Here is a 25,625-nt window from a genome sequence, read left to right as displayed (position 1 = left end):
CTGACGCCAGGACCTTACTTTCCAGGAGGGGCTCAAATGTGTCCCTGACGCTGGACATGTGCACTCCAGGCTGCTCTGAGGAGGGCTTTGGCTACATCATGTCTCCACGTGAGGAGTCAGCCCGTGAGTACCTGCTCAGTGCATCCCGAGTCCTCCGAGCTGAGGAGCTCCATGAGAAGGCATTAGACCCATTCCTGCTGCAGGCAGAGTTCTTTGTGAGTATCAAACCTCAAATCACCCTCTGTGCATGCTGTGAACCATTTCTGTTTCACTCATTCATTGAGTAAATGCTTCCTAAGCAGATATAGTGGACATATGCATGAGTCCAGTGCTCTCTACAGGAACAGTAGGAGATCTGAATGAGAGAGACAGGGTGGTACAGTGGAAAGGACATTGGATTTCAATTCAGAGACCCTAGAATAAAATCTTGCCTTTCAAATGCTGCCTGTGTGACCTTAGATAAGTCACTTAAAAATCTGGGTCTCTAATTCCTCAGCTGTAAATAAGAGAATTAGACTAAAAGACTTCTGAGGTTCCTTCTTCCTCTTGATCTGTGATCCTATGACTCCTAAAGCCTCACCTCAAGTGACATGCCCCTGGCAGATCCAAATCCTTACCTACTCAGAGGGAAATTACACACTGAGAGTCCATTGAGCCCTTAAGAGTAGAAAACACTGGCTCACCTTCCTCACTTCACTTTGCATTTCAATAGCACCGCCAGGCTGCTAATGACCAACTTTTAAAATCTGTGAGTCATCCTCAACTCCTCAGTCTCCCCCTAGTCCCAGCCCCCAGCCACTCCAGTCCATATTCAGTCATGAAGGTCAATTGATTTCATCTTTGAAATGTGACTCAGTTCCAAATCCTCTTTTTTCATCCTCAGCATCATTCTAGTCCAAGCCCGATAACATCACACTTGGGCAGTTGCAGTAAACTTCACCATCCTCCCTCACTGACCCATTTTAAAGGCCATTGCCAAATTAACCTCCCTAAAGAACAGCTCTGCTCAAAAACCTTCAATGGCTCCCTGCTGTCTATAGGAAACAGTCCAAATGCCTAAGCCTGGAAGTCAAAGCTTTCTGCAATCTTTCTCTAAAATATTTTCTTAGCTTATGTACTCCGTATACCACTTACAAAAATATGCCTCAACTTTCCTGCCTGTGTCTCTGTTTACATCATTCCTCTCACCATTCCTCTACATTCTCATTTTTCCCTCCTTTATACAAACTCATTTAACACAGAAGCAGGATAGAAAAGACCGTGAACCAAGTATCAGTTTTCTCATCTCTAAAATAGGGATAAAAATAAACATAATCCCTCCCTCCTGGGGTTGTTCTGAGGGCCAAAAGAGCTAATGTGCCATGTAAAGAGGCATTGGAAATCTTAAAACATTCTATAAATGTTAGCCATTGTATTACACTGTCAACCATTTTTATATAAAACATATTTTAAAATATTTTATATTTCTGTGTTACATTTTATATTGGAACAGGCAGCCTGGTTTAGGAGCTAGAACATTGAATTTGGAGTCAAGAAGACCCAAGATCAAATTGTTCCTCACACACTACCTGTGCGACCCTCTTGTAACCTCTCTGTGCCTCATTTTTCTCAAATGTAAAATGGACATAATAACGCCTACCTCACTGATTGTTGAGGGATTCAAATTAAATAGTTTGCATAAAACACTTTGCTAGTTTTACAATGCTATGTAAATATAAACTATCATGATTATGATAATGTTCTCATAATTCTAATCCATTCTTCCAAGTTCAACTCAAATCCCAACTCCTACATGAAGCCTTTCCCAGCTAATCCAGCTGACGTGGAGCTCTCATTCCCCTGGGTTCTTGGACATATATTACCTATAAAAACTCATTTGACAATGTCTTTCTTTAAAACTACGCTTGTATGGTGGGGTTATGAGTCCCCATCACCATCTTGGCAGCACACCAGTTACATAGCTTCCTAAAACATGGATCCCAGAACATATACCCTATTACAGAGAGGACAGAGGACATCAGGACAGTTGTCTCACCAGGTTTGGAAACTGTGCCTCTTTTAATGGAAATTAAGATCATATTGGTTTCTTTGGCTGCTACATCTCAGTGTTGACTTATCCTGGGTTTGTGGTCCAATATAGCTTTCAGATCATTTTCACACATAATGTGATCTAGACACGCCTTCCCAGTCTCATACTTATATGATTGGTTTGGTTTGGTTTTACTTTTAAACATGAGTATAGGGCTCTTTAATTACCCCCTATGCCATTTCATTTATTATCTCAGCCTTTCAAGAACTTTTTGGATCTTGACTCAGTTGTCCAACAGGTTAGGTCTTCTTTCAGGGTTGTGGAATCTCTTCTATGCTATAATCCAAGTTACTGATAAAAAGTGTTCAACAGAACAGGACCAAAGATACATCCCTGAGGTACTCCACTAGAGATGATTTGACCTATTCTGAAATCAGCTAGCTTTACCACCTAAAACTCTCTGTCTTGTCCACAAAGACAGGCTGAGAGATTGATAGTCAGATACCTTGCTGAAAACAGGTGTGCTCCATCTACAATTAGGGGCAGCTATGTGGTACAGTGGATAGAGCACCTGACCTGAATTCAGGAAGACCTGAATTCAAACCTGGCCTCAGACATCTACTATCTGTGGAACCTTGGGCAAGTCACTTAACATCTATTTGCCTCAGGCTGCTCATCTGTAAAATGTGGATAATAATAGCATCTGCTTCCCAGGGTTATTGTGAGGATCAGATCAGTGCTTGGCACAATGCTTGGAATAGAGTAGGTGCTATATAATGTCAGCTATTGTCATCATCATCATCATCGTTATTATCATAGCACTCCTCTGACCTTTCAATCTGGTAACCCTGAGAAAAAGGAAAACAAGGTTAGTCTAACATGGAATGTTCTTGAAGAACCCCTTAGGGATCACTGCTTCCCTTTCTGGATGCTCACAATCCACCTCTTTAACAATACATTCAAAATTTATGCCAGGAATCAGAGTCAGACTCCCCTCCAAGCACACAGTGCCTGACATATAATAGACAATAAAAATAACTGGCATTCATTTTTCATCTTTAGATTTGCAAAGTGTTTTACAAATATTATCCCTCATTTGATCCTCACAACAACCTGGGAGGTAGGTACTACGATCAGTCCCATTTTATTGGTGAGGAAACTGAGTCAGGCAGAGGTGAAGTGCCCAGAGTCACATAACTAGTCATTGTCTGAGGTTAGGCTTGCCCTCGGACCTTCCTGACTCAAGGCCCCGCACTCTATCCACCGCATGACCTCACTAAATGTGTGTTAGTAATAAAGGAGGTGATCCCTGCCTTTAAGAGACTTATGGTCTCACATGAGAATCCTGAAACAAAAGCACAGCTGATTTTATGATTTATGATCAGAGACTAATCACTGACCAGCACTAGGGCCTTCCCCAGCTGGTGAACAGAGTGAGAGGAGGGAGGCAAATCTAAACCCTAGACCAGTGACAGGGACAGGCAGTGGGTGTCTCATGGAAACATAACCAGAGACACAAAGAAACCACTGAAGCTAAAATGTAGTAGGAACTCATAGCACATAGCTTTCTCCCTATAGGCTAAAAAGTCTACCCAGTATATGATCATATACCTACAAACTTTTCATGTGACCCTTCTTCCTGCAGGAAATACCCATGAACTTTGTGGATCCAAAAGAGTATGACATTCCTGGCCTGGTGAGGAAGAATCGCTATAAAACCATCCTCCCCAGTGAGTATCCATCCCTGCAGACCCGAATGCCTGCCTCCCCTGCTCACTACACTTCTCTCCAAAGAGAGAACCCTGAAAACAATGAGGTGGTACAGTATATCAATCAATAAATATTTGTTAAGCACCTACTATGTGCTAGGAACTAGGGGTACAAAAAGAGGCAAAAGATAGTCTCTGCTCTCAAGAAGTTTATAATCTATTAGGGAAGAAAACATGCAAACATATATGCAAAGCAAACCACATACAGGAAATTATTAAGAGAAGGAAGACACTGGAATTAGGAAGAGTTGGGGAAGGCTTCCTGTAGAAGGTAGGATTTTGGTTGAAACTTAAAGGAAGCCAGGGAGGTCAATAGTTGGAGTAAAAATGGAAGAACAGTCCAGGCAGGGGGCACAGAGAAGAAAATGGCTGGGGCTGAGAGATGAAGTGCCTTGTTTGTGGAATAACCAAGAGGCCAGTGTCACTGGATCAAATAGTACATGAGAAGTAAGGTGTACGAAGATAGAAAAGGTAGGAGGGAACCAGATTATAAAGAGCTTTGAAGGCCAAAGAGAACATTGTGTATTTGCTCCTACAGGGAATTGGGAACTACCAAAGTTTATTGAGTATGGAGATGACGTGATGGAACCTATGCTTTTAGTAAAGTCATTTTATTAGTGACCAAATGGAGTGGGAAAAACTCAAGGCAGGCAGAGCCACCAGCAAGCCATTGCAATAGTCCATGCATGAGGTGATGAGGGAATGGAGCACAGGGGTGGCACTGTCAAAGGAGTGGGCTGGGGGGGTTTCGAGAGATGCTGCAAAGGTGAAATCATCAAGTTTTGGCACCACATTGGTTGTAGAAGGTGAAAGATAGTGGGGAGCCCAGGATGACTCCTAGGTTGGGAGCCTGAGGAACTGGAAAGATGGTGTTGCCCTCTACAGTAGTAGAGAAAGAAGTAGAGGGGGAGGGTTTAGGGGGAAAGTTAATGAATCCTGTTTTAGACATATGAAGTTTGAGATGCCTACTGGACACCAGATCCAGATGTCTGAAAGGCAGTTGAAGATGTGAGCATGGAGGTCAGCAGACACTGGGGGCAAGAAAGGTAGATTTGAGAGTTATCAGCATAGAGATGGCAACTCAATCCATGGAAGCTGATGAGATCACCAAGTAGAGAAGAGAAGAGAACCCAGCCTAGAAGTCAGCGGATGTGATCTGAAGAGGATCCAGCAGAGGAGACAGAAGAGAGGCAGTTAGATAAGATAGAAGGAGAACCAGGAGAGAAAAGAGTATCAGGGAGGAGAGTGATCAATAATGTCAAAGGTTGCTGAGGTCAAGTAGAATAAGCAATGAGAAAAGGCCATTAGATTGGGCAACTACGAGATCATTAGTAACTTTGGAGAGAGCAGTTTTGATGGAATGATAAAATCAGAAGCTAGATTGTAAAGGGTTTAGGATTGTTTTGCGTTCATCCTTCATTGCCGAAGAAGACCACGCGGTCAGAGAAGTGATGACATGGCTTGCACTTGACTGTTTTGAGGGAGGGAGGACTGTGCAAGGTCCCCAGCCTCATTTCTCCTCTGGAGCTATCTGAATCCAGTGACCCAGGATGCAACGGGAGACCTTGGCCCCTTTAGGCCAAGGTCTTTTCAGGTACTCACTTAGGATGAGGAAAGAGAAAGCAGAGGCATAGACTGCTGGATTTAGGGTTAGGAAGATGTCAGTTCAAATCCTGCTTTACATACTTATTATCTGTGTATCTGCCCCTAGGTAAATCAGTTAACCTCCCTGAGTTAACCTCCCTGGGCTCACCCATAAAATAAGGGGATAAGACTTGCTGGAACTTTGAGATCCCTTCCAGCTCTAATCTATGGTCATGCATAAGAAAGATTATCCTAGTTGGCTTTGACAGGCTAAGGGCTGGAGAAGGAACAAGATTAGGAGATCTTGGGTTTTCTTGTCCTGTTCTCTTCCTCATGTTTAGAAGACTGTTCTGGCTAGACAGGCAGCATGGTATGCTGGAAAGAGCACTGGCTTTGGGGTCAAAGGATGTAGGTTCAAATTGTGCTTCTGATCCTTCCTAGTCCTATGGATAAATCCTTTAGCTTCCCTGGACCTCAGTGTCTTCATCAATAGATGAAGAGGTTGGACTCCATGGTCTATGGAGTCCTTTCCCACTCTTGATCTTCCTAGATTCCAAGGTCCTCTACCTTAAGGCCATCATCTCCTGGGGAAAAGAACATCTGGCCAAGCCAAAGACAATGACAGCTGTTGAGGAGTCACATTTGAGTGTTAAGACCTACTAGTAATGAACCCATTGCTGAGTCCCCCATAGCCTCAGGGAAACATCCTGAAGGGGTAATTGGCATGATCTCCAGAGTGAAAAATAGACATTCTCCACCCCAACCCCCTTCTCCCCCAGGAAAGTGCCAAAGCTCAATAAAATAAAATCAAAGAATCCCTGAGTTGGAAGTGATCTTAAAAGTCATTTAGTCTGGGCTGTGCCTTAGCTATAATCACTGTGACAATATCCCCAACAAATGAAAACAAGTGTTTTCTAATCTCTGTATTTTCGTTGTGTCCTGAAGACCCATCTGGTTGCTTGGAAATCTCCAGTGTCCCCTGGCAACTAAATCTAGAAAAGTTGCAGAGTAATTGCAGATCTATATTGGTAGAGGGAGCCATCTTACCAACAAAATCACATGTCCAGACCTAAAAAAACAAAAAAAAGTACAAAAAACGTCGCATTAACCTATTTGGACTGCCTCATCACACTGTTGATTAATGAGCTTGAAATCCTTTAAAAACTTTAGTTCTGTTTCACACTAACTACAATCTAACTCATCTTTTACTTGTGGAGTTGATTATTTCAGAACCTCAATTAGGACTTTACATTTATCTCTGTGGGATGTGGTATACATAACCATGGGATGTTGGTTCAAATGCTCCCTCTTCTTCCTACTTTTGTAAGTTTGGGCAAGTCACTGAATTTCTCTGGGCTTTGATTTCTTGATCTATGAGATGATAGATTGGACTAAATGATCTCTAATGCCCTTTCTGCCTCCAAATTATATATATGATGCTGTGAAATTGCATGCTGTTAGGTCTGGCCCATCCTTCTTATCTACTTCTAACCAGTAGACCTAAAATCCTATGGCTAATTCTATTTATAAAGGCAAAGTAAATGTTTAAATCACAGAAAGGCAAAAATACTCTTCCCCCATGCCTAGAGGGAATGAATTCAAATTTCCAGGAGGACAGCTTAGATGTCCTCTGAGGTTCAGGGTTTTCCTGGGTTTTTTAATTGTCTCTCCTGTGGGTCCCTGAAAATGAGTAGGTTAGGGAAAGGTAACTAGCAAAAGATAACTTCTCTGGGGCTACTTCATTATTTCTGCTGGATACGCAGCTGCTTTCCTGGCATTTTATATGCAAATGAGCTCCTTAAATCCTCAAACCCTTTATTAGGTGCATCTTAGTGGATACTGTGCTGGCCTCAGACACAGGAAGATCTGGATTCAAGTTCTGCTCTGATACATACTGGTTGTGTGACCCTGAGAAAATCATTAGCCTTTCTGAGTGTTCCAAGCAGCTGTTAAGGCCAAGTAGCAAAGAAGGTGCTGACCTACATTGTTAGAGAGGTTTCCCCATCCAGAGGTTCGCTCCATCAGTGAAAGCACACATTTAGTTTCTGTCCCCTCCAAGATGAAAACAGATCCATACAGATGTGAAAAGTGCTTAACCTTTTAAACGTGTAAAAAAATGCAGTCTGGAGTAGGATACACCTTAATGTATACAAGAGAATTTTGTAGGGAGAAGTAACTGAGGATATAAGAAAAGGTCTAAAAGATTGCACTCCAGCTGAGCTCTGAAGAAAGCTAGGAATTCCAAGAGATGGAGGCGAGGAGAAAATGCATTCCAGGCAAGGGGAACAGCCAGTGCAAAGGCATGGTGATAGGAAAAGGAGCATTATGCATGTATGCAGCACATGTTGATGAGATTCCCAAGTAAGAGAATATGGAGAGAAAAGAGAAGATGGGCCAGGATGAAATCTCATGGCACATACCCAGAGTTAGTGGCAATGATATGAATAAAGATTCAGCAAAGGAGACCGAGAAAGACTGGTCTGACAGGTAAGAGAAGAACCAGGAGAGAGCAGACTCATAAAAACCAAGGGAGGACAAGGTATTCAAAAGGGGAATATAAGGAATGCTGTCAAATGCTGCACAGCCATAATGAAGGAAGAGGATTGAGAAGAAGTAGTTGTATTTGGTGATTAATATCAATGGTACTTTCAGGAGAGCTAGACTGCAGGGGGGTTAAGAAAAGAATAAGATGAGGCAGTGAGGTGGCACAATGGATAAAGCAGGGCCAAGAGTCAGAAGGATGTGAGTTCAAATCCAGCCTCAGATACTTATTAGATTATAATCCTAGGCAAGTCACAACCCCAAATGTCTCAAAAAAAAACAAAAGAAGAGAGGTGGTAGAGGCATCAAGTAAAGAAGATGCTGAGAAAAGGAGTGACATAGGACTATAGTTAGCATTGTTGGAGTCTAAGGGAGGGATTTTTTTTAAATGGAAAAGATCACCACTGAAAGACCAAGTTAAAGGGTGCTGTGGGAGTCTTGAGAAGGGAAGAGCTTTGGAATGACTGTCGTAGAGAGTAGAATATCCAAATCACCTTCCTAGATACCATCTTTTTTACAGTTGTTCACTTCCTATCTCTGCCTTTTTCTTCCAAATCCCATACCTTCAGTCGGCAGTAATGATAAAAATATCATCCCTACGCTCAAGACTCATAAGGCTACTTTCTCTTCCTTCAGGGAGATCACCCTGTGTTCCATGCATACACAGCAATTTCTTGCCCAGGACTTAATCCTTCCAAAAATCTTTTCCAGGTTCTTTCTGGGGATGTTATTGGTTCCTTCACAGTAACCAGAAGTAGGCATTGATCATCAGATTTAATTTCTTTCCGGAGATATTTCATCATATCCTTTATACACGCCCCCACAGGACAGTAGATCTCCTTATAAATGAGACTAATGAGGCAGTCCACCAATCCTTTCAGCTTCTCACCAACCTGTGCTCCTTGTGTATACAGGGCACAGGCTTGGCCCACACAGCCATTATGATCCGAGCAGGTCACCATTATGTTCTCCTGGGTGCATACTGAAATGCAAATCCCAGTCTTCTGTCAGGACTATGACTTAAGGCCCTATTCTCTGCCCCAACATTCTACTGTCAGGGCCCCTGAATGACATATTTTTATAGCACGTTTTGTCACTTCTATGGGGATATGTCAGCAACTACTTGTTCAGATGTGTTTTATGATTTAATTGAAAGATTCTTGTCACTGACCCACTGCAATGAGTAGCTGCTATTAGCTGTTGGCTACATAGAGGTCTTCTTTAGAATCCAACTTCCACCTTCTCCTTATATGTCACAGCTGATCAGACACCAGACACTCTTGACTTGCATATTGCCTGTTCTCTGTTCCACTACTTTCTGCCAACAGGCCTTCTGCTTTGGGGTTGCCTTGAACAAGTTCTATGAAGGCAGCATTCTCCATTTGGAGTATGAGAGAACACACCATGTGCCAGGTTCCCCCACACACAACCAGGGGTGGGTTGCAGGAATGGTTTGAATTTGTCTGCTGTGAATTTACATTTCACTACTCATCCTCAGTTTGCAAAGGAAGGAGGGTTGGGGGGTTTTGGCCAGGAGGGTTGTTCATCATCATCTCTACCAATATGTGAGATGTCATGACTTATTTTTAACTTTTAAAATATCAACTTGTGGTTCCTATGGTTACAAGTGTCTCTAGGTGATTTCATTTAAACAGAGCCCCATTAAGGTTAGGATGAATTAATCAGAGGATCTCAGAGTTGGAAGGGGTGTCAAAGATCATCTGTGACAACCTCCACTGATCAGGAATCCCTACAGAAATATCCCTGAATATTTGCCAGTCAGACTCACCCTGAAGAGCTCCAAGTAACAGGTGACCCACTGCTTCCTGAAGCTAAACATGCTGCTTTGAGGCAGCTCTAATTGTGAGAAAGTTTTTCTTTATATTGAGCCAAAATCAACCTTTTGGGAGCTTCTATATTGCTCCTAGTTATGCTTTCTGGGACCACACATGCTCCCACTTCCCCATGACAGTACTTCAAATAATTAAAGAGATATTTTGCCCTTCTCTTTTCTTAATCAAGCTAAATATTCCCTGTCCCTTCAGCCAATCTCCTTGGGTTTGGTCCATCAACCACCCTTCATCCCAGTGACCCTCTTGTAGACCCATTTTAACTTGTTAATGTTCTTCCTAAAATATAGCACTCAGGACTGACCACAATAATCCAGTATGACCATCAGTTCCCTCACTCTGGATACTGCCTTTCAGTGTAGCCTAAAATCAAGTTCACTATTTTGCATTCAATTAAACCAAGTCAATAAGCATTTATTATACACCTCCTGTGTGTCCTAAGGCACTATGATCAGTTCTGAAAATACAATGAAAGGGGGGGAAAGCAATCCCTGCTCTCAGAAAACTCACAATCTGATGGGAGAGACAACATGCAAACAACTATGTACAAACCAGGTATAGACAAAGATATACTGGAGAAAGCCAATAAAAGGAAAGCATTAGCATAAAGTGAGATCAAGGAAAGGCTTCTTGTAGAAGTTGGGAATCAAGTTCCCATCAAATCCCATTAAGGGGATTTGTTTGGATTCAAAGGACCACACTTGAGGATCTAGAGGCCCACGTATGGCCTTGAGGCCACAGGCCTGTAGAGATCCATTTTGGATTCTGACTATTATCCAGCGAACACTTTAGCACTTCCTCCCATCTTCATACCATCTACATATTTAACCCAACATACTTCATCCAAGTCACTGACAAAAATGTTGAAAAGCACAGGGCTAAGCCAGTGACATAGCTTCAGATTGACATTGATCCATTAATGATTACTCTTTGGATCTGGCCATTCAGTCAATTCTGTATCCGCTTATCATCTGTCTGATAAAATAGCATGGGACATGCTCTGATTTTGGAAGAGAGAACCTTAGAAGATCTCCGAATATTTGAGCTCACCTATTACTACTGTATTAAGACTCTGGGTCAGTTTGAGATCTGGTTTTGAAATTTTTTATCCATTTCTTTCTTATGACTAGGCAGCTCCACCATAACATTGCTATTTTGTGATCTGGCTTTGAAACTTTTCATCCATTTCCTTCTATGACTGGGCAGCTCCACCATAACATTGCTATTTCTTCTTCCACTGAACCTTATACTCAAATGTTCTTTACCATGATTCCCTTCTTAAAGGCACTCCACCCCTAAGCGAGTTCATCATTCCCGTGTCTTAACTCATACATCCTGTTTTCAGAAACCTTTTCCTTCTAAGTGCTTATTTTCCAAATCTGTTTTTCTTTTCTGAGAAAGTCCTCTACCCTCAATCAAAGCTCATTGTTGTTATTTTTTTCTCCTATTCCATCACATAAGGGAAGTTGTAAGATACCCCCTCTTTCCCTTGGGACATGTTGTGGTGGAAAATATGAGCCTAGAACCAGAGCTGTGACTGGGTCACAGCTACTGGGGCTTTATCCCAGAGTACCAAATGTTGGGCCGACAACATTTACAGTCCTGTGTCAGGGAAGAAACAATACAGTTTAGCAAATTAATTAGCAAGAATAACTAGTTATAAGGGAAGCTACCAGATGGCAGATGAGGTGAGTTTCTTCCCCTCCTTGTCCTGCCCACACAGTGGCCTCCTTGGTAGCAGTTTTGTGCCCAATGTCCCAAGGTGTCCGACTCCCCCATGACTTTAACTGAGGGCATGCTCCATTCTATTTGCCTTGGACACCATCTGTGATACTTACTTCACATGTAATGATTCCTATTTATAGCTCTGTCTATAACCCAGTTAAGTCACAGCAGGCACGGGTCCCAGACCCATTGTGAATCAGGAAGATGGCAACAAATCTTTATGCTCTTCACTGACTTTTCCATGTGGCCCTGCCTCCTTTCTGAGCTTCCATCCCTATGTATCCTACAGAGACTAGTCACATACCACTTGATGGCTTGGCAGGGAATTGCTGGTCAGGGTAGGAAAGGCCAGGGTTGAGACACATCATCTTTATTCAAAACATACCCCAGCTGGGGACACTTATACATATATATGTACATGTGTGTATGTGAATGGAGAGAAACTTCTGTCTGAGCAAGCGCTGTTGTGAGAGTTCTCTATGCCAAAATTCATTTCCTATCCCAGCGGACAAACCATAAAAACAATGTTTAACTGTTCCCATTACAGTGAGTAACCTGGGAATGAACATGCTGTCACTAGCCCATCCCCAGCTCTGATTCCCCTTCATAACAGAAAGATCCAACTGTGGGATTTGTGTATTTCCAGTGGGATCAGAGCCAAAGAGAACAGAGGATGTTTAGTCTGAAAAGGAAGAAATGACTTAGAGAGAAAACAAATGCTGTCTTCAAGGGTTTGAAGGGAACATGGATGTGGAAGAGGGATAGAAGTTGTTCTGATTGGCTCAGAGCAAGGGATAGGAGCTGCAAAAACGTCAAATCTGGGCTTAATGTCTTCAGCATCATAACCGTTAGAGTTGCCTAAAAAAATGGAATGTGGCTGCTAGGTGGCTCAGTGAGTAGAATATGAGGCCTGGAGTTCCTGAGCTCCAAATTTGGCCTCAGACCCTTACTAGCTGTGTGACCCTGGGCAAGTCACTTAACCCTATTTACCACAGTTTCCTCATCTGTAAAATGAGCTGAAAAAGGAAATGGCAAACCACTCCAATATCTCTGCCAAGAAAACCCCAAATAGGGTCATGAAGAGTCAGACACAACTGAAATGACTAATAATAGCAAATATATAGGTGTGTATATATTTATAAATAGTGTGTGAGTATGTGTATATATATACATATATAATATATACACATACATATAAATATATATACACTATATATATACATTGTGTGCCTACCATAGGTATGTACTGTGCGTTTATACTATGTGTGTGCTCGGTATTACCATAGTTTGTATGGATACAGGACGGGAAGGGAAGGAAATAAGCATTTCTTAACCTTCTATAGGCTAGACCCTGTTCTAATCACTTTATCAATATTCCCTTACTTGATCCTCACCACAATCCTGTGAGGTAGGTGCTGTTATTATTCCCATTTTACAGTGGAGGAAACTAAGTCAGATAGAGATTAAGTGATATGCCCAGGGTCATATAGCTGATGAGTGTCTGAGGATCGGTATGCAGGTCTTTATGATTCCAGGTGCAGCATTCTACCCACGGTGTCTGTCTATCTGTCTATCTATCTATCTATCTGTCTGTCTGTCCGTCTATCTATCTATCCATCTATCTATCTGTATATGTAAATATATGTATATGTATAATGTGTATATACCATGTGAACAGTAAGTATATATGTATGTATATGTATAGTAAATATATATGTGAGTTGTAAATTAATCTATAAAATATAAATATATATAAAATGTGTGAATACTGTATATATTATGTGCTATAGTGTTTGATTTATTCTGCATGTGGACATTTTTGCATATATTTTACATGTTTATATAAGGTGGGTATGTAGAATCTGTGTAAACACTCCATGTATGTGTGTGCACACACTACATGAGACTAGTAAAATTATTGTTGGAATGTGTATCTTTAATTTCCCCATATCCCCTTTTTTATCTCCCCATTTTACATTTGGGGAAATTGAGATAGATAGAGGCTAAGTGTCATGCCAAGGAGTATACAACTAGTACAGTCTGAGGCTGGATTTGAATTCAGATCTTCAAGGACCAGAGGTTCTATCCATTGTGCCCCTCATTATACACTCGTATATACATATATAGTGAGTAGTGTGCATATGTACAAATTCTGTGTATATGTTATGTGCAATGTTTATGTTTATTGAACATGTGCGTATACTTGTACATTTTTGTATCTGCATAATTCCTGTGAGTATAATCTGTGTATACGTTGCTTGTGTGTGTATGAGGATAGGAAAAATATTGCTTAAATACAGAGCTTTCATAAGTTGATATAGTTAGAGCAAGAAGGAATTAAGAGGCCATCTGATCTACTCCCTCCCTTATTTTACAGATGAGGAAACTGAGGCCCATGGTGATTAAGTGACTTGCCCAAAGTCACATAAAGTAGCAAGCATCAGTATTTGGATTTGAACCCAGCTCCTCTAACCATTGTGTAGTTAGAGAATCTTCCTTGAAAAAACTGAAAAGTCCTAGATTTGGAGTCAAAGGGACTGGGTTTGAAATCTGCCTTTGTTATTTACTGGTTGTGTGGCTTTGTGTAGTCTAGCTAGATCTTGGTTTCCTCATTTGTTAAACGAGGTGGCTGAATTGTAGGATCTTTAAGGTCTCTTCTAGCAATAAATACATGTTCCTATCACCCCAGGAATTCACCCATTCATTCTAGCCAAGGGCTTATCCTGGCCTTGGAAATTAGAGCCATTAACCACAGCATTTAGATTAGGGTTATTTCTGTGGATTCTCGGAGATTTAAAATGCACTTTATTACTTTCTTCTACCCAATGCAGTCCCTATATTCAGTGGCAAAGGCCTTCCAAATGAGTACCCACTAAAGGAGAAAACATAAACAAGATTTTTGTTTCCAGATGAGATTGATTAAAGGAGAATCTTGAAGTCCCCCAAGTCTGCATCCAAACTGAGGTGATAGTGGGGTAGCTCTGTAAAACATGGCTTCCCAGCTTTCCCCCCTTTTTTGGACTGATAGGGAATATTTTATTTATTTGTCTTCATCCTAATTTTTAAAAAAATATTTACTTTTGTATTTTTAGTTTTCAGCATTTCATTCCAGCTTTCCCCTTTTGTACAAGACCCTATCTCTGAAGGGAACTAGAGATGTTTCCTCACATTTCAGAAGCTCTGCGATGGTGATTGGTTGGCAGGCAAAGTTATGTTGTCTTTAGAATCTTAGAGGACTGTAATTGGTTGATGAGATAAAAGACAGAAAGAGGGAAATGAGGAAAAAGAGAAACTGACTAACCCCAAGGCTGGGATAGGAACCTGCTCTTCATGGCCTTGGTTAAACATCTGAAGAACTCTCCTCTATAAAGGGGATCATGACCTCTTACAGAGAACCAAGCTGCCAATGTTTATTCAAAGCCTGAATTTTAACCCTTAAACTCTCAGATTAGTCTCTAGATTCTAAAGCAAGCAGTAGATGCAATGAACAACTTAATGTTCAATCTGGGCTTTTAACAAAATATTTTATATGTTGGGATATCTTGTTTCTGTAAAATGGAAGGGCAGAGATTACATATTTACCTTTCTTTGTATCCCCAGAATTTAGCATAATGCCTGGCACAAAGTAAACATTTAATAGGCACATATTCACTGACTGTTTACTGAGCAGACAGTTGTTCAAGGCTAGAAGGCTTCCTTCCCTGCTGTTAACCCTCCCCCTCTGAACCAAGGTCCTCCATGGACTCTCAAAACCTGGCAGGAATAGTATGCAGAGAAGAGAATGAAACTAGGGAATGGGGGGATTGGAGAGTCAGAGACCCTGTGGTCTTTGCCTTTCTCCCATCTTGGGGCCCCTTGATGCAGGGCAAAGTGTGGATGGGTAACAGAGTAGGGATAAGGGGGAGGCACGATTGCCTATAGTACACCAGATAGAAGCACATACCTGCTATATGGTTATATCCCCTGTGGGGTGTAGCAAGGGAAGTGAGAATGCAGCTAACACGATTAAAGAAATTATTGGAGCTGCAGATGGTGTGGCATAGTGGATAGAATCCCAAATTGGGAGTCCAGAAATTCAAATCCCATTTTAGATATTTCCTAGTTGTGTGACCCTGGGCAGCACACCTGACTCATCTGAGCCTGTTTCTTCATCTATAAAATTGGAGTAATAATATCTGCCTCACAGAGTTATTATGAGTACCAAATGAGATATTGTATCATATAAATGTAAGATATTAATAGTAGCAGTATTATCATCATCATTACTCTGGGGAAAAATGAGTGAAGTTGATTTGAGATCCATGTAAATATAAACCAAAGACCAGGCCAGGGTTCCTCTTAGACACCAAACCTAAGGGGCTGAGATGAAAGCAGTAGCAGGATATGGGATCAAAGATTTTAAGCCAAAAAGGTCAGTCCCTCATCAGAGGATAAGCCACATAAATGTCAGTCATCATACTGTATGTTTGATTCTGGGCCCTACCTTACCCTACAATGTCAGAGGAGCTTTGGAACCAAACACCGTCCTTTCTTCCTTAAACATTACCTCAGATATGAAAGGGTGGCTTGGTGGGATAGCATTCACAGAAAGCCTTTAACAGATCTGGCACATGTAGAGTATACACCAGCTCTCTTGTACTCTCCTTGGAAAGGAGATGACGCTGGCCAGTCCCCTCAGTACTGGAAGCAGCCATCACCTCCATAAGTCTAGGATCTCTTGGACAGTGAATTCTTACTGTCCATCCACAATTATTGATGTTGGACAAAATATGGACAGGAAAGGGAGAAGAAATTGAGGTGAGTCCTTTATGACAAAGTTTATCATCTCTACTAGAATGACTGATCCATTGGGTCAAATTTGACCTTTCACAACAGCACATTCACTGGTAGATTGCAACATCTGGAAATATATGACAGTAAAACTTTGGCCTATTGAAAAATAGTGCTCAATAGACCTTGTGTTGATTGAGCATCTGGACAGTTTGAAGATGCCCTTGGTTCTTATAGTTGGTGTGGATTATGATGGAGAACCATTCACCACTCAAGATGGTCCAAAGCTTCTGGGTTAACTTTTACTACATAATAAAGCAGAAAGTGCTGTCTATGAAGAGACAGCCCCTACAGTGACATTGTATGCATTGCATCCTTCTCTACAATGGGACCCAGCATTATAGAGATAGAGATATACCTACAGTCCTTCAGATTTGTAGGTATATGTTACATGCCCAGAAAGCCTGGGGGTACTTTAGCATATTGGTAAGAGGTGCCATCAGAGTGGAAAATATGGTGATAAAATGACAGTAGTGGACCATAAAGCTAAGGAACTGGTGTCAGTCTTTCATGGAGTCAAAGGTCCCACCTTGAACAGATCTATATACATATATTCCTTGTCAGCCTATTATGTATCCAAGGAATTCAACCTTCCTCCTCAAAATAACTTTTCTCTGATTGGACAACTCACCAGTGCTGGCATTAACACTGAAATAAGTCTAAAACTAGTTCGGTATATTGGGCAAGGTCCTATGAATACATGAGGACATCACCAAGGTAACCCACAACTCCTTGGCCCAGTTATGCAATATCAACTCTGTAGATCTCAGAAATTCCACAGGGGCCTTATACAAATCAAACAATTTAACTTGCCATTCATATATGCCCTCCTGGATCTGGAAGATCTTTTTCCTCACCCTTCTGTATCTAGAGCAGGTTGTAGGTTCACCAGAAATCCCATTTTGTGACTGTTGGTGCCTTGGTCAATCTGTTCTATTGGGCAGGGTATGGAGAACCATTCCTAAACAGTGATGTAGAACAGGATTCTCTGGTCACAGCAACCATCTTTCACCACATTTCTTTTGAGCGAATGCTAATAGGACTCAGGTCAGAGAGATGAAGGACCAAACAAACCCTTCTTTCAATTTTTCTCCAAGAATTCTCATAGGGTCCCAGTCTTTGTCCTGGTCAGTAAGCAGATCAGGGCAGGACTGAGGCTTCTAGAGGGAGATGGCTCACATCATGTGGCCTGTACAGGTATGACTTCTCTGGCCCCACTGTGCTAAATATACTAGTCCCAGGAAGAAAACTCTTACTCAAGGGTCTAATGCAGTGTCATGGCTAGGTACAGTATGCATCTGTTCTGGACAATATATTCAGAAGTACAAAAGTAGAAAGTGACCTTCCACAGGTCCTGTGATTGTTAGATTTACTGGGATAGCCAACCAATCCCTGGTGTTACTAGCAAAAAAATAAAATAAAAGATCAGATTACATTCAGGGTGAGTGTCTTGCACTGTTTCCCCACACCCAACATGGCTTGGTCTCCTGGGTCACTGGTCCAGAATGAAGTGGATGCCCATTGGCTTTATCAGCTGTCATTAGGGTATTGTACTAGTTGTGGGATGCCTACTTGCTGTAGATTGGGACCAGATCCATGAAGTTCTAAGAAGCTCATTAATCAGCCATTACTAAGACCCCAGATTTGCAGGGGTCATGGCAGCTTAATCCTAAAGGCCAGGAATAGGTGGGCCATAGGACAAGATATATGGATTGGTTGACCTGGGGAACAAAGGGACTTTCACCACCTTACTACCTCCTTCCCTACAGTCACTAGCAGTGTAGTACAGATGACTTCCTATGTAAGTAAAATACCATGCTTGAATAACATGGGCAAGCCAGACAGTATCCCTCAATTTGCACCAATTTCTCCCATCATCCAAGGAATTCCCCAAATGTGGTTCAGGTGAATTCTGGGTAGAACTGTAACTGCTCCTGGAATAAATTGATTGAGCCAAAAATGGCAAAGGGTTAAGGTACAGTGACACAATTTTATCTACATGGAACAGAAAGATGACAGAAAAGTCCAGAAAATGGGATACATGGCCATACTATGGAGTATCTAACTGGGGAGGCAGAGGGAAAGGGAAGATTTGGTGATGCAGTGGCTCAGAGTAGGGTTCTACCTTGGATTTGTCACTTCAAGAAAGAAGGGGGATCATTTTCTGCTTAGAGAAATAGAGGAGAACACTGCAGTGGCCAGGACAGGGACAGAATCTTGGCAGGGTGGTCAGGGATGATTGTACAAGATTCTAGAACTCATTGGTTGGTGGTTGTGGTGAAAAACAAAGCATACCCCTTCCAAGATATTACCTTGAGGCAAAGTACCATTTGCCCCTCGTTAGGTACAAATCTGGTATTAGATGGGAATAACTTCAGTCATTAAAGCAAAAATCAGTGCTGACACATTATTGGATAAGGTTGCACAGACTCCAGGCTCATTCTTTTGGAATTGGAATGACAAAGTATGCCAAAAACTGATCCACCAGACTTTGGGTCTGTAATGAATAGGCATGGTTTCCCATGGTTCCTTGCCCCTTCTGGAGTCCTCAAAGGAAGTTGCGCAGGCAGGCAACATTGGTTTCCAACATTGTCCACCATGACAGTTTGTTTAGGGAGCTATATCATGTTATCTCACCCTAGCAGAGGTGGAGAGGGTTAACAGGGTTAGTGATTAAGAGAGTCATAAAAGCTGAATGCAATCCCCTTTTTTTTGAAGTAATTACTTTATTTGTTTTCAGTTTTCTACAATCACTTCCATAAATCTTAGATTTTCTCCCCCTCCCTCCCCAAGACAGCATGCCATCTTATATGGGTTCTCCACATAACATTCTTCCTAAATACATTTTCACCTTAGTCATGTTGCATGGAAGAATTAAAATGAATGGGAGAAACCATGAGAAAAAACACAACAAAATAAAACAAAACACAAGAGAAAGTAGTCTGCTTCATTCTGTGGTCCAGTTCCATAGTTCTTTCTCCAGATGGGAAGGCATTTTGCCTCGAGTCCACTGGGAATTTTTTAGGTCCTTGCATTAATGCAATTCCTTCTTGAGAGTCAGCTCAAGACACAAGAAAACAAAAGCCAAAGGCCACCAAGAGTAAGAATTGGAGTTTTTCTGGAGCATCTAAATCCAAGGGGCTGTGGTATATATGAGATCCTAGCACAAAAGAAGAGATTTCAAGCAGGCAAAGTTAGTAATGGAATAGAAAGGTAAAATGGAAAAGTATCAGTAAACTCAAAGCCCAACTCATCCATCACTTGAAATGTCCCCTTTCCCCCCATTAATGCATATTCTCCGTTCACACCATCCTGCACCTCTGAGTTGCTTTTGGCCCCTCAACATCCCCAGGATCCCAGGGAAGCTTTGGAGAACATTTGTCTCCTCTTCAGCAGGCAAGGCTGTCCTCTTTTCATTGAGCACTAAGGTTCAAGTGTCCCTTTTCTAAGTAAGAGGGCACCTGAGTGGGTAGGGTCACCCTTTGTGGTGGGAGCATAGCCTGCAAACCCTGCAGAGGAAGGAATGAGCCAATGTCTTCCCCTCTTTCTTTCCTAGACCCCCACAGCAGGGTATGCCTTACCTCGCCAGACCAAGATGACCCCCTGAACTCATACATCAATGCCAACTATATAAGAGTAAGTATCCCTGCCCCTACAACTCTTATCAAAGATATCCTTGCCCCAGACTACTCCCTCCCAGCCAGCATATCATCCATGGGGAGAAGAGCCAATAGGGTGAATCCCACACTCTTCCCCTAGTCTGTGACAAGAAAGAGAAATTCAAAATGGCTCCAGAGCATTAGAAATGGAGGCCTGTGGGGGGGGGGGGTCCCTAAAATTGGAGTATCCCTAGAATTGGAATAATGAGCTGATGGAGGGAGCTACTCCTCAGCCTTGGAGGCTAGAGGAGAGAGGCAGGCCTGACCACTACAGTCAAACTTAGTTATCTGAATTTGATTCGCCCAGACTGAATAATTATATTTACAGGAGTATATATTTCTGGGGCAGCTAGGTGGTATGTATGTTTACATCTGACCTCAGACACTTACTAACTGTGTGACCCTGGGCAAGTCATGTAACCCTGCCCTGTTTGCCTCAGTTTCTTCATCTGGAAAAGGAAAGGCAAACCACTCTCATATCTTTGCCAAGAGAACCCCAAATGGGGCCATAAAGAGTTGGACCTAGCTGAAAACCACTGAACAACATTTCTGGAATTTCTGTCTTTCTTTTTTGCTACTTAGAGAAAAGAATTTACTAATTGACTAGAAAACATTAACAAGATTTCTGGGGAAAATTTCAATTTCAAGGCATATATTCAAAAGAATTATTCAAATGCTAATGACAAAACATTCTTCTCTAAAATTGAAGTAGATCTCTTAAGGATTTGTTCTAGGCAGCACTTTGTTAGCCTTTTTTAATCACTGTTCTATCGTGCCTGAGATATGTTAGTCTGTGAAGGATAAGTGTAGAAAGAGGGCTATGTGATAATGAAACGAGCCTCCCTCCCCCTGCCTGTGGCTTAGGGCTATGGAGGGGAGGAGAAGGTGTACATCGCCACTCAGGGACCCATCGTCAACACCGTGAGTGACTTCTGGCGGATGGTGTGGCAGGAGCATGCTCCCATTATTGTGATGATCACCAATATTGAAGAAATGAATGAGGTAGAAGCGGCTGTATCTCTGTGAAAGGGTGGAGGGGGTGGTCAGAAAAGGGTTGGGCTAGGGTGGGCGAAGCTAAAGAGCCATTCCACTAAATGTACCTTGTATACCTACAGAAATGCACAGAGTACTGGCCAGAGGAGCAGGTTGTGTATGACGGGGTCGAGATCACAGTGAAGCAGGTCATCCAGGCAGATGACTACCGGCTTCGTCTTATCACCCTGAGGGTGAGACCTTGGGCTGGGGGGTACAGGGGGGCAGAGTGGGTGGTGATCAAGAAAAGACTGACCAGCCTGAGAGAGCAGAGAGTGGGCAGCATCTGTCTAACCCACTTACACAGTGGATTAGAACAGAACCCCAGGAATCATTCCTTGGGAAAGGTGGTTTTGTGGGGAAGACCCCCTATGTGGAACTCCCAGGCCTATCAGGGAGCTCTAGGGAAGAGATTCCAGGAGTCTGCCGAGGAGGGATGGTGCTTTTTACTCCCTTCCCCCCTCCCCCCCTGCAGGAATCCCAGTTCCTATCACATCTGAACAGGTCAGCCTTACTTCCATGTCTTCGTGTTATCGCTCACCTCTCCCAGGTGTAAGCTTGTAAACCTCATTTACAGACATTACCTTAGCTAATGAACACAAACAGAACAAGGCCTCTGAGTTAGGTAAGGCAAAAGATTGATATCTCTGTTTCACGGCTGAGGAAATTGGAGCCAAGAAAAAGTGATAGGACTTGCCTAGGGTCATAAAGTGAGTTACTGACAGGCTGGAACTGGAATCCGGGTATCCTAACTTCTAGTCTCTTCTTGCTCCCCTTGTACTGTGGCCTCTCTTTCCTTGCACACATTGAGCATTTGGAATCCAAGGGAAAACTCCAGTCACCTATACCCATATAACATTAAATAAGATGGCCCAAAGAAAGCAAGTAGAGGGGGACATTCGTAACTATGCTCTTCCGAATCCTCCTCCTTCCAGCTCTCTTACCACAAAAGGGAATCAGAAATTATCTTCCATTTTGTTTAAATATAGAAAAGGCAGTGTGGAGAAGGCAGGTACCTCCCAACCTTGTGGAGACTGGACAAGAAGAATCAAAGGGAAGTTATTGTGATACAGAAAGATCCTGGGATTTAGAGTCAACGGATGTGGGTTCAAATCCCAGCTCTATTAATCAGCATCTGTGTGACTTTTAGCAATTTATTTCACCTCCCTAAACCTTGACTTCCTTTTCTGTAAAACAAGGTGGCTGACCTGTCAAACCCTCTCCAGTGTGGCCTAGCCAGATTAAAATGCAATTGGAAAATATTTAACAAAATAATTAAGTATACAATAAAGCATAGATAATGTTACATTTTTAAACTAAGTCAATATGTGACCCACTTAGGTATGGATTAGTGACCCCAATTTCTACTGGAGTTTCATATCATTGGACTGGTCGAGATAATCAACAAGGTCCCTTTCAACTTCCAGTCCTATTTGGGGTGGCTTCACTCTGTCCAGAAATAGTCGGAGATATCCATCAACATCAGAATCTACAAAGTGTAAGGACAAGAGATCAGTCTAGGACCTCTCCCTGCTACCCCTCTCAACTCTTTTGAGGTTTCCATAGGGTCCCAGACAGGCAGGAGTGAGGCACAGGTCAAGTGGGTGCTGACAGGAACTTTGCCTACGACACCCGTTGAACTTACAGCGTAGCTTTCCTACTCATGTAGTAAGCAGAATAGAGAATGGTGCCCAGAGAGGCTGGCTGAGCTGGGAGACTGAGCAGTCTGCCAATTAACAGGCTGACTCTACCCAGACAGGACAGACAGCATTGGTTATATATTTGCTTACTCTGATGAAGGGAAAGACAGAGCATGGGAGAAGGTTCAGAGAAAGATTTCTCACCTGTCGTCATGGTGGGGGTTTAGGTAAGTGGATGAACTAAAATCAAGTCAGGGAGTCTCACTCCCCGGTATCTGACCCTCTTGCAGAGTGGGACTGAGGAGCGTGGCCTAAGGCATTACTGGTTCACTTCGTGGCCAGACCAAAAGACCCCTGATCGGGCACCACCACTGTTGCAGCTGGTCCTGGAGGTGGAGGAAGCAGCCGGCTGGGAGGGGCAGAGCTTTGCCCCAATCATTGTTCACTGCAGGTAGGTCCCTCAGGCAGAGGGGTTGCACCACCCCACTTCTCCCCAGCCAGACCTTCTGCCACCCTACCCGGTTTGGTTCTCTGACTCTCACTCAGAAGCCTCTCTCTGCCCCTAGTGCTGGGATCGGGAGAACTGGCTGCTTCATTGCCACTAGCATCTGCTGCAAGCAACTGCAAAGAGAGGGTGTGGTGGACATCCTGAAGACAGCTTGTCAGCTTCGGCAAGACAGGTCAGCTGTGTGGGCATGAGTGGGGGAGGGAGTCCGACTGGTCTGTCATGCCAACTATTACTCAGGCCAGGTCTGAAGCAAGAGGGGGAGGTAGAGAGACAGTGTCTGAGGGATGGGCACCACTTGGAGCAGTGAACATCAACTCCCAGTCAACCAGTCATCTGGCTTTAGGCTAGGTGCTGGAGATAATGATAAAAACAAACTGCCTGCAGGGTGGAAGAGAAAACAGTTTCTGACTGCCTAGGGGAATGTGGAGGAGTTGGAACCCAAGGAAGCTTCCTTCCTTCTGGTCATTCCCTCCAGGAATGGCCCTTGGTGCCACTAATGCCCACTGCTCATGGCCAGGCTGACTAAATGGAGAAAAGACTAACTTCCCCTAGCGGAGACAGAAAGATGGTGGCCCCTTTTATCCCCTGGGTAGCCCTCAATCTGGCTGGAGCCCAGGCAACCCTATGGGTCTGGTCTCAGTGCCCATCACCCCCTGGGGAAGGCCCCTGTGCCTGTGCTGCCTTCTCCTTGCCTCCACACCTGGGCCCTGCCCTTTTGACACCTCTTGTGCTCTGCCAGGGGCGGGATGATCCAGACCTGTGAGCAGTACCAGTTTGTACACCACGTCATGAGCCTGTATGAGAAGCAGCTTTCTTCCCAAGCCAAGGAGTGAGCGCTCCTTGGGGCCGGACAGCACCGCCCTGGCCAGAGACCTGCCTAACCTGGGTAGAGTCCCACCAGGGCGGCGGCCAGCGCTCCTCCTTCAGCGTTGTTTTGTTCCTTCGCTTCATCCGCTCTGTCTGCACCAGCCGTGAGAACCCCTCCAACTGCAGCTCTCTCTACTGTAAATACCAGAACAGGGGGTCCTGGGGCAGGCGCAGCCAGGCGGCCGACCCAGCCCCCAGCCCCAACCCTCTGCTGAGCCCTGCCCCAGCTCTGGCTTACCCAGCTTACTCCCAGTCCCATTTTTTAACTTGATCCAAATACTGTATGTGCTGGGCTCCGTGTATCTCACTGTCTGTCCATCTGTTTCTGATGTTTTAATCGGACACTGTGTCTCCTCTGCCTGGGCTGGCAGCCCACTCTGGGGAGCAGCTCATTCCGGGGAGGGAGGGGAAGCCTTGGAACCCCGTTTACCAATGGGAGCCAGGTAAGGAGCGAACTCGGAGGGCCTAAAGAGTGAGGGAGAGAAAGGACTGAGCCAGACTCTGCCCCCTGTCCAGACCTTCTGCCTGCTCCTCCTACCCAAGGCCTTAGGTGGCCCCCGCCCTGCCTTAGGCTTTCCCGCTAACCATAAGGGACCCCCTTCTGCCCTCCCCTAATTCTAGGCTGGCTCTCCCCACCAATCCCCAAAGCTGGTCTTACACTTTATCCACCACTCACCCCCCAGCCTTGGGCTGCCCGGACCACCTTTCCTCACCCCCAACCTGAGGCTGTCCTTTTCCCCAATCCTGGTGTAACCCACAACCCTACAGTAGTCTAAATATTCCGCTCTCCCCCTTCTCCCATTCCCAACCTTTCCCCGGTAATAAGTCACTGCTTACTCCCCCGCCTCCTGAGGCTCCCCTTCTCCACCACCCCACCCCAGACTGCCTCTGCTGAAGAACAATCACAAATTTTCATTTACTCCCCAGTACCCAGAGAAGGGGCACTTCTCACTGGGCGGTCCCATGTCCCGGAGGGAAGGGAAGAGTGGGAGGGAGGGGCGGTGCTTTGGGGCACAAGGACCTCCCACTAGAACTGGTGCCCCTGGGGCCTAGCAGGGAGGGCTGGGAGTGGAGGGAAGGGGAGGGGCAAGGGCTGGCCCCAGTTCTGTGCAGAGTGGTTTTCTGTGTCACTGTGGGTCATGTGTCCGTGGGTATGTCCCGTGTCCGTGAGTGTGTGGAGAACGCATCGGCGGGGTGTGCATGATTTAGGCAGTATGTGTTACCCTGGAGCCACGCGGTTTTATAGCTGCCTTTGAGTGTTTAATCTGTGACAGACAGAGGTGTCTTTTTATAACTGCTCGTGGTCACTGAATACAGCAATAAACACGGCATTTTGAGCAAAATCGGCCTTGCTCTGTGTGACTTACACACTCACGCGCACACCGCAGCCCCCTCCCCTAACTCCAGACCACTCCTCTCTGGAGCCTTCGCTCAGGAATCCCCTGCCCGACAGCTCATCTCTCATATTTACTGCCTGCTCCGGCCTCTGGGCCACCTCCTGGGACTGGTGGATGAATGTTAGAGCCATTGGATGACTTGTATGGTTCAATTAAGGAAATTTTCATACTCCATTCTCAAGCTTCCCAAGAGA

At 43.8% G+C, this 25,625-nt stretch overlaps 1 protein-coding gene across 2 annotated transcripts in view; it reads left to right on the top strand.

Moving 5' to 3' along the window:
* The window catches only part of PTPN5 (protein tyrosine phosphatase non-receptor type 5), a 112,149-nt gene extending 86,772 nt beyond the window's left edge, over positions 1-25,377 (top strand). For both annotated transcript variants that reach the window (XM_072619669.1, XM_072619668.1), the window contains 8 exons: positions 26-215; positions 3,675-3,759; positions 19,885-19,964; positions 20,852-20,989; positions 21,103-21,213; positions 22,950-23,110; positions 23,226-23,339; positions 23,907-25,377. In XM_072619669.1, coding sequence (XP_072475770.1) covers positions 26-215; positions 3,675-3,759; positions 19,885-19,964; positions 20,852-20,989; positions 21,103-21,213; positions 22,950-23,110; positions 23,226-23,339; positions 23,907-24,000 — 973 coding nt within the window. In that variant the 3' untranslated portion in view covers positions 24,001-25,377. The remainder of the gene's footprint in view (positions 1-25; positions 216-3,674; positions 3,760-19,884; positions 19,965-20,851; positions 20,990-21,102; positions 21,214-22,949; positions 23,111-23,225; positions 23,340-23,906) is intronic.
* Positions 25,378-25,625: the final 248 nt, after the last annotated feature.

Source organism: Notamacropus eugenii, chromosome 6 (genome assembly GCF_028372415.1).
Source record: "Notamacropus eugenii isolate mMacEug1 chromosome 6, mMacEug1.pri_v2, whole genome shotgun sequence".
NCBI classification, from domain to species: Eukaryota; Metazoa; Chordata; class Mammalia; order Diprotodontia; family Macropodidae; genus Notamacropus; species Notamacropus eugenii.
This window is presented reverse-complemented; position numbering and strand designations above follow the sequence as displayed.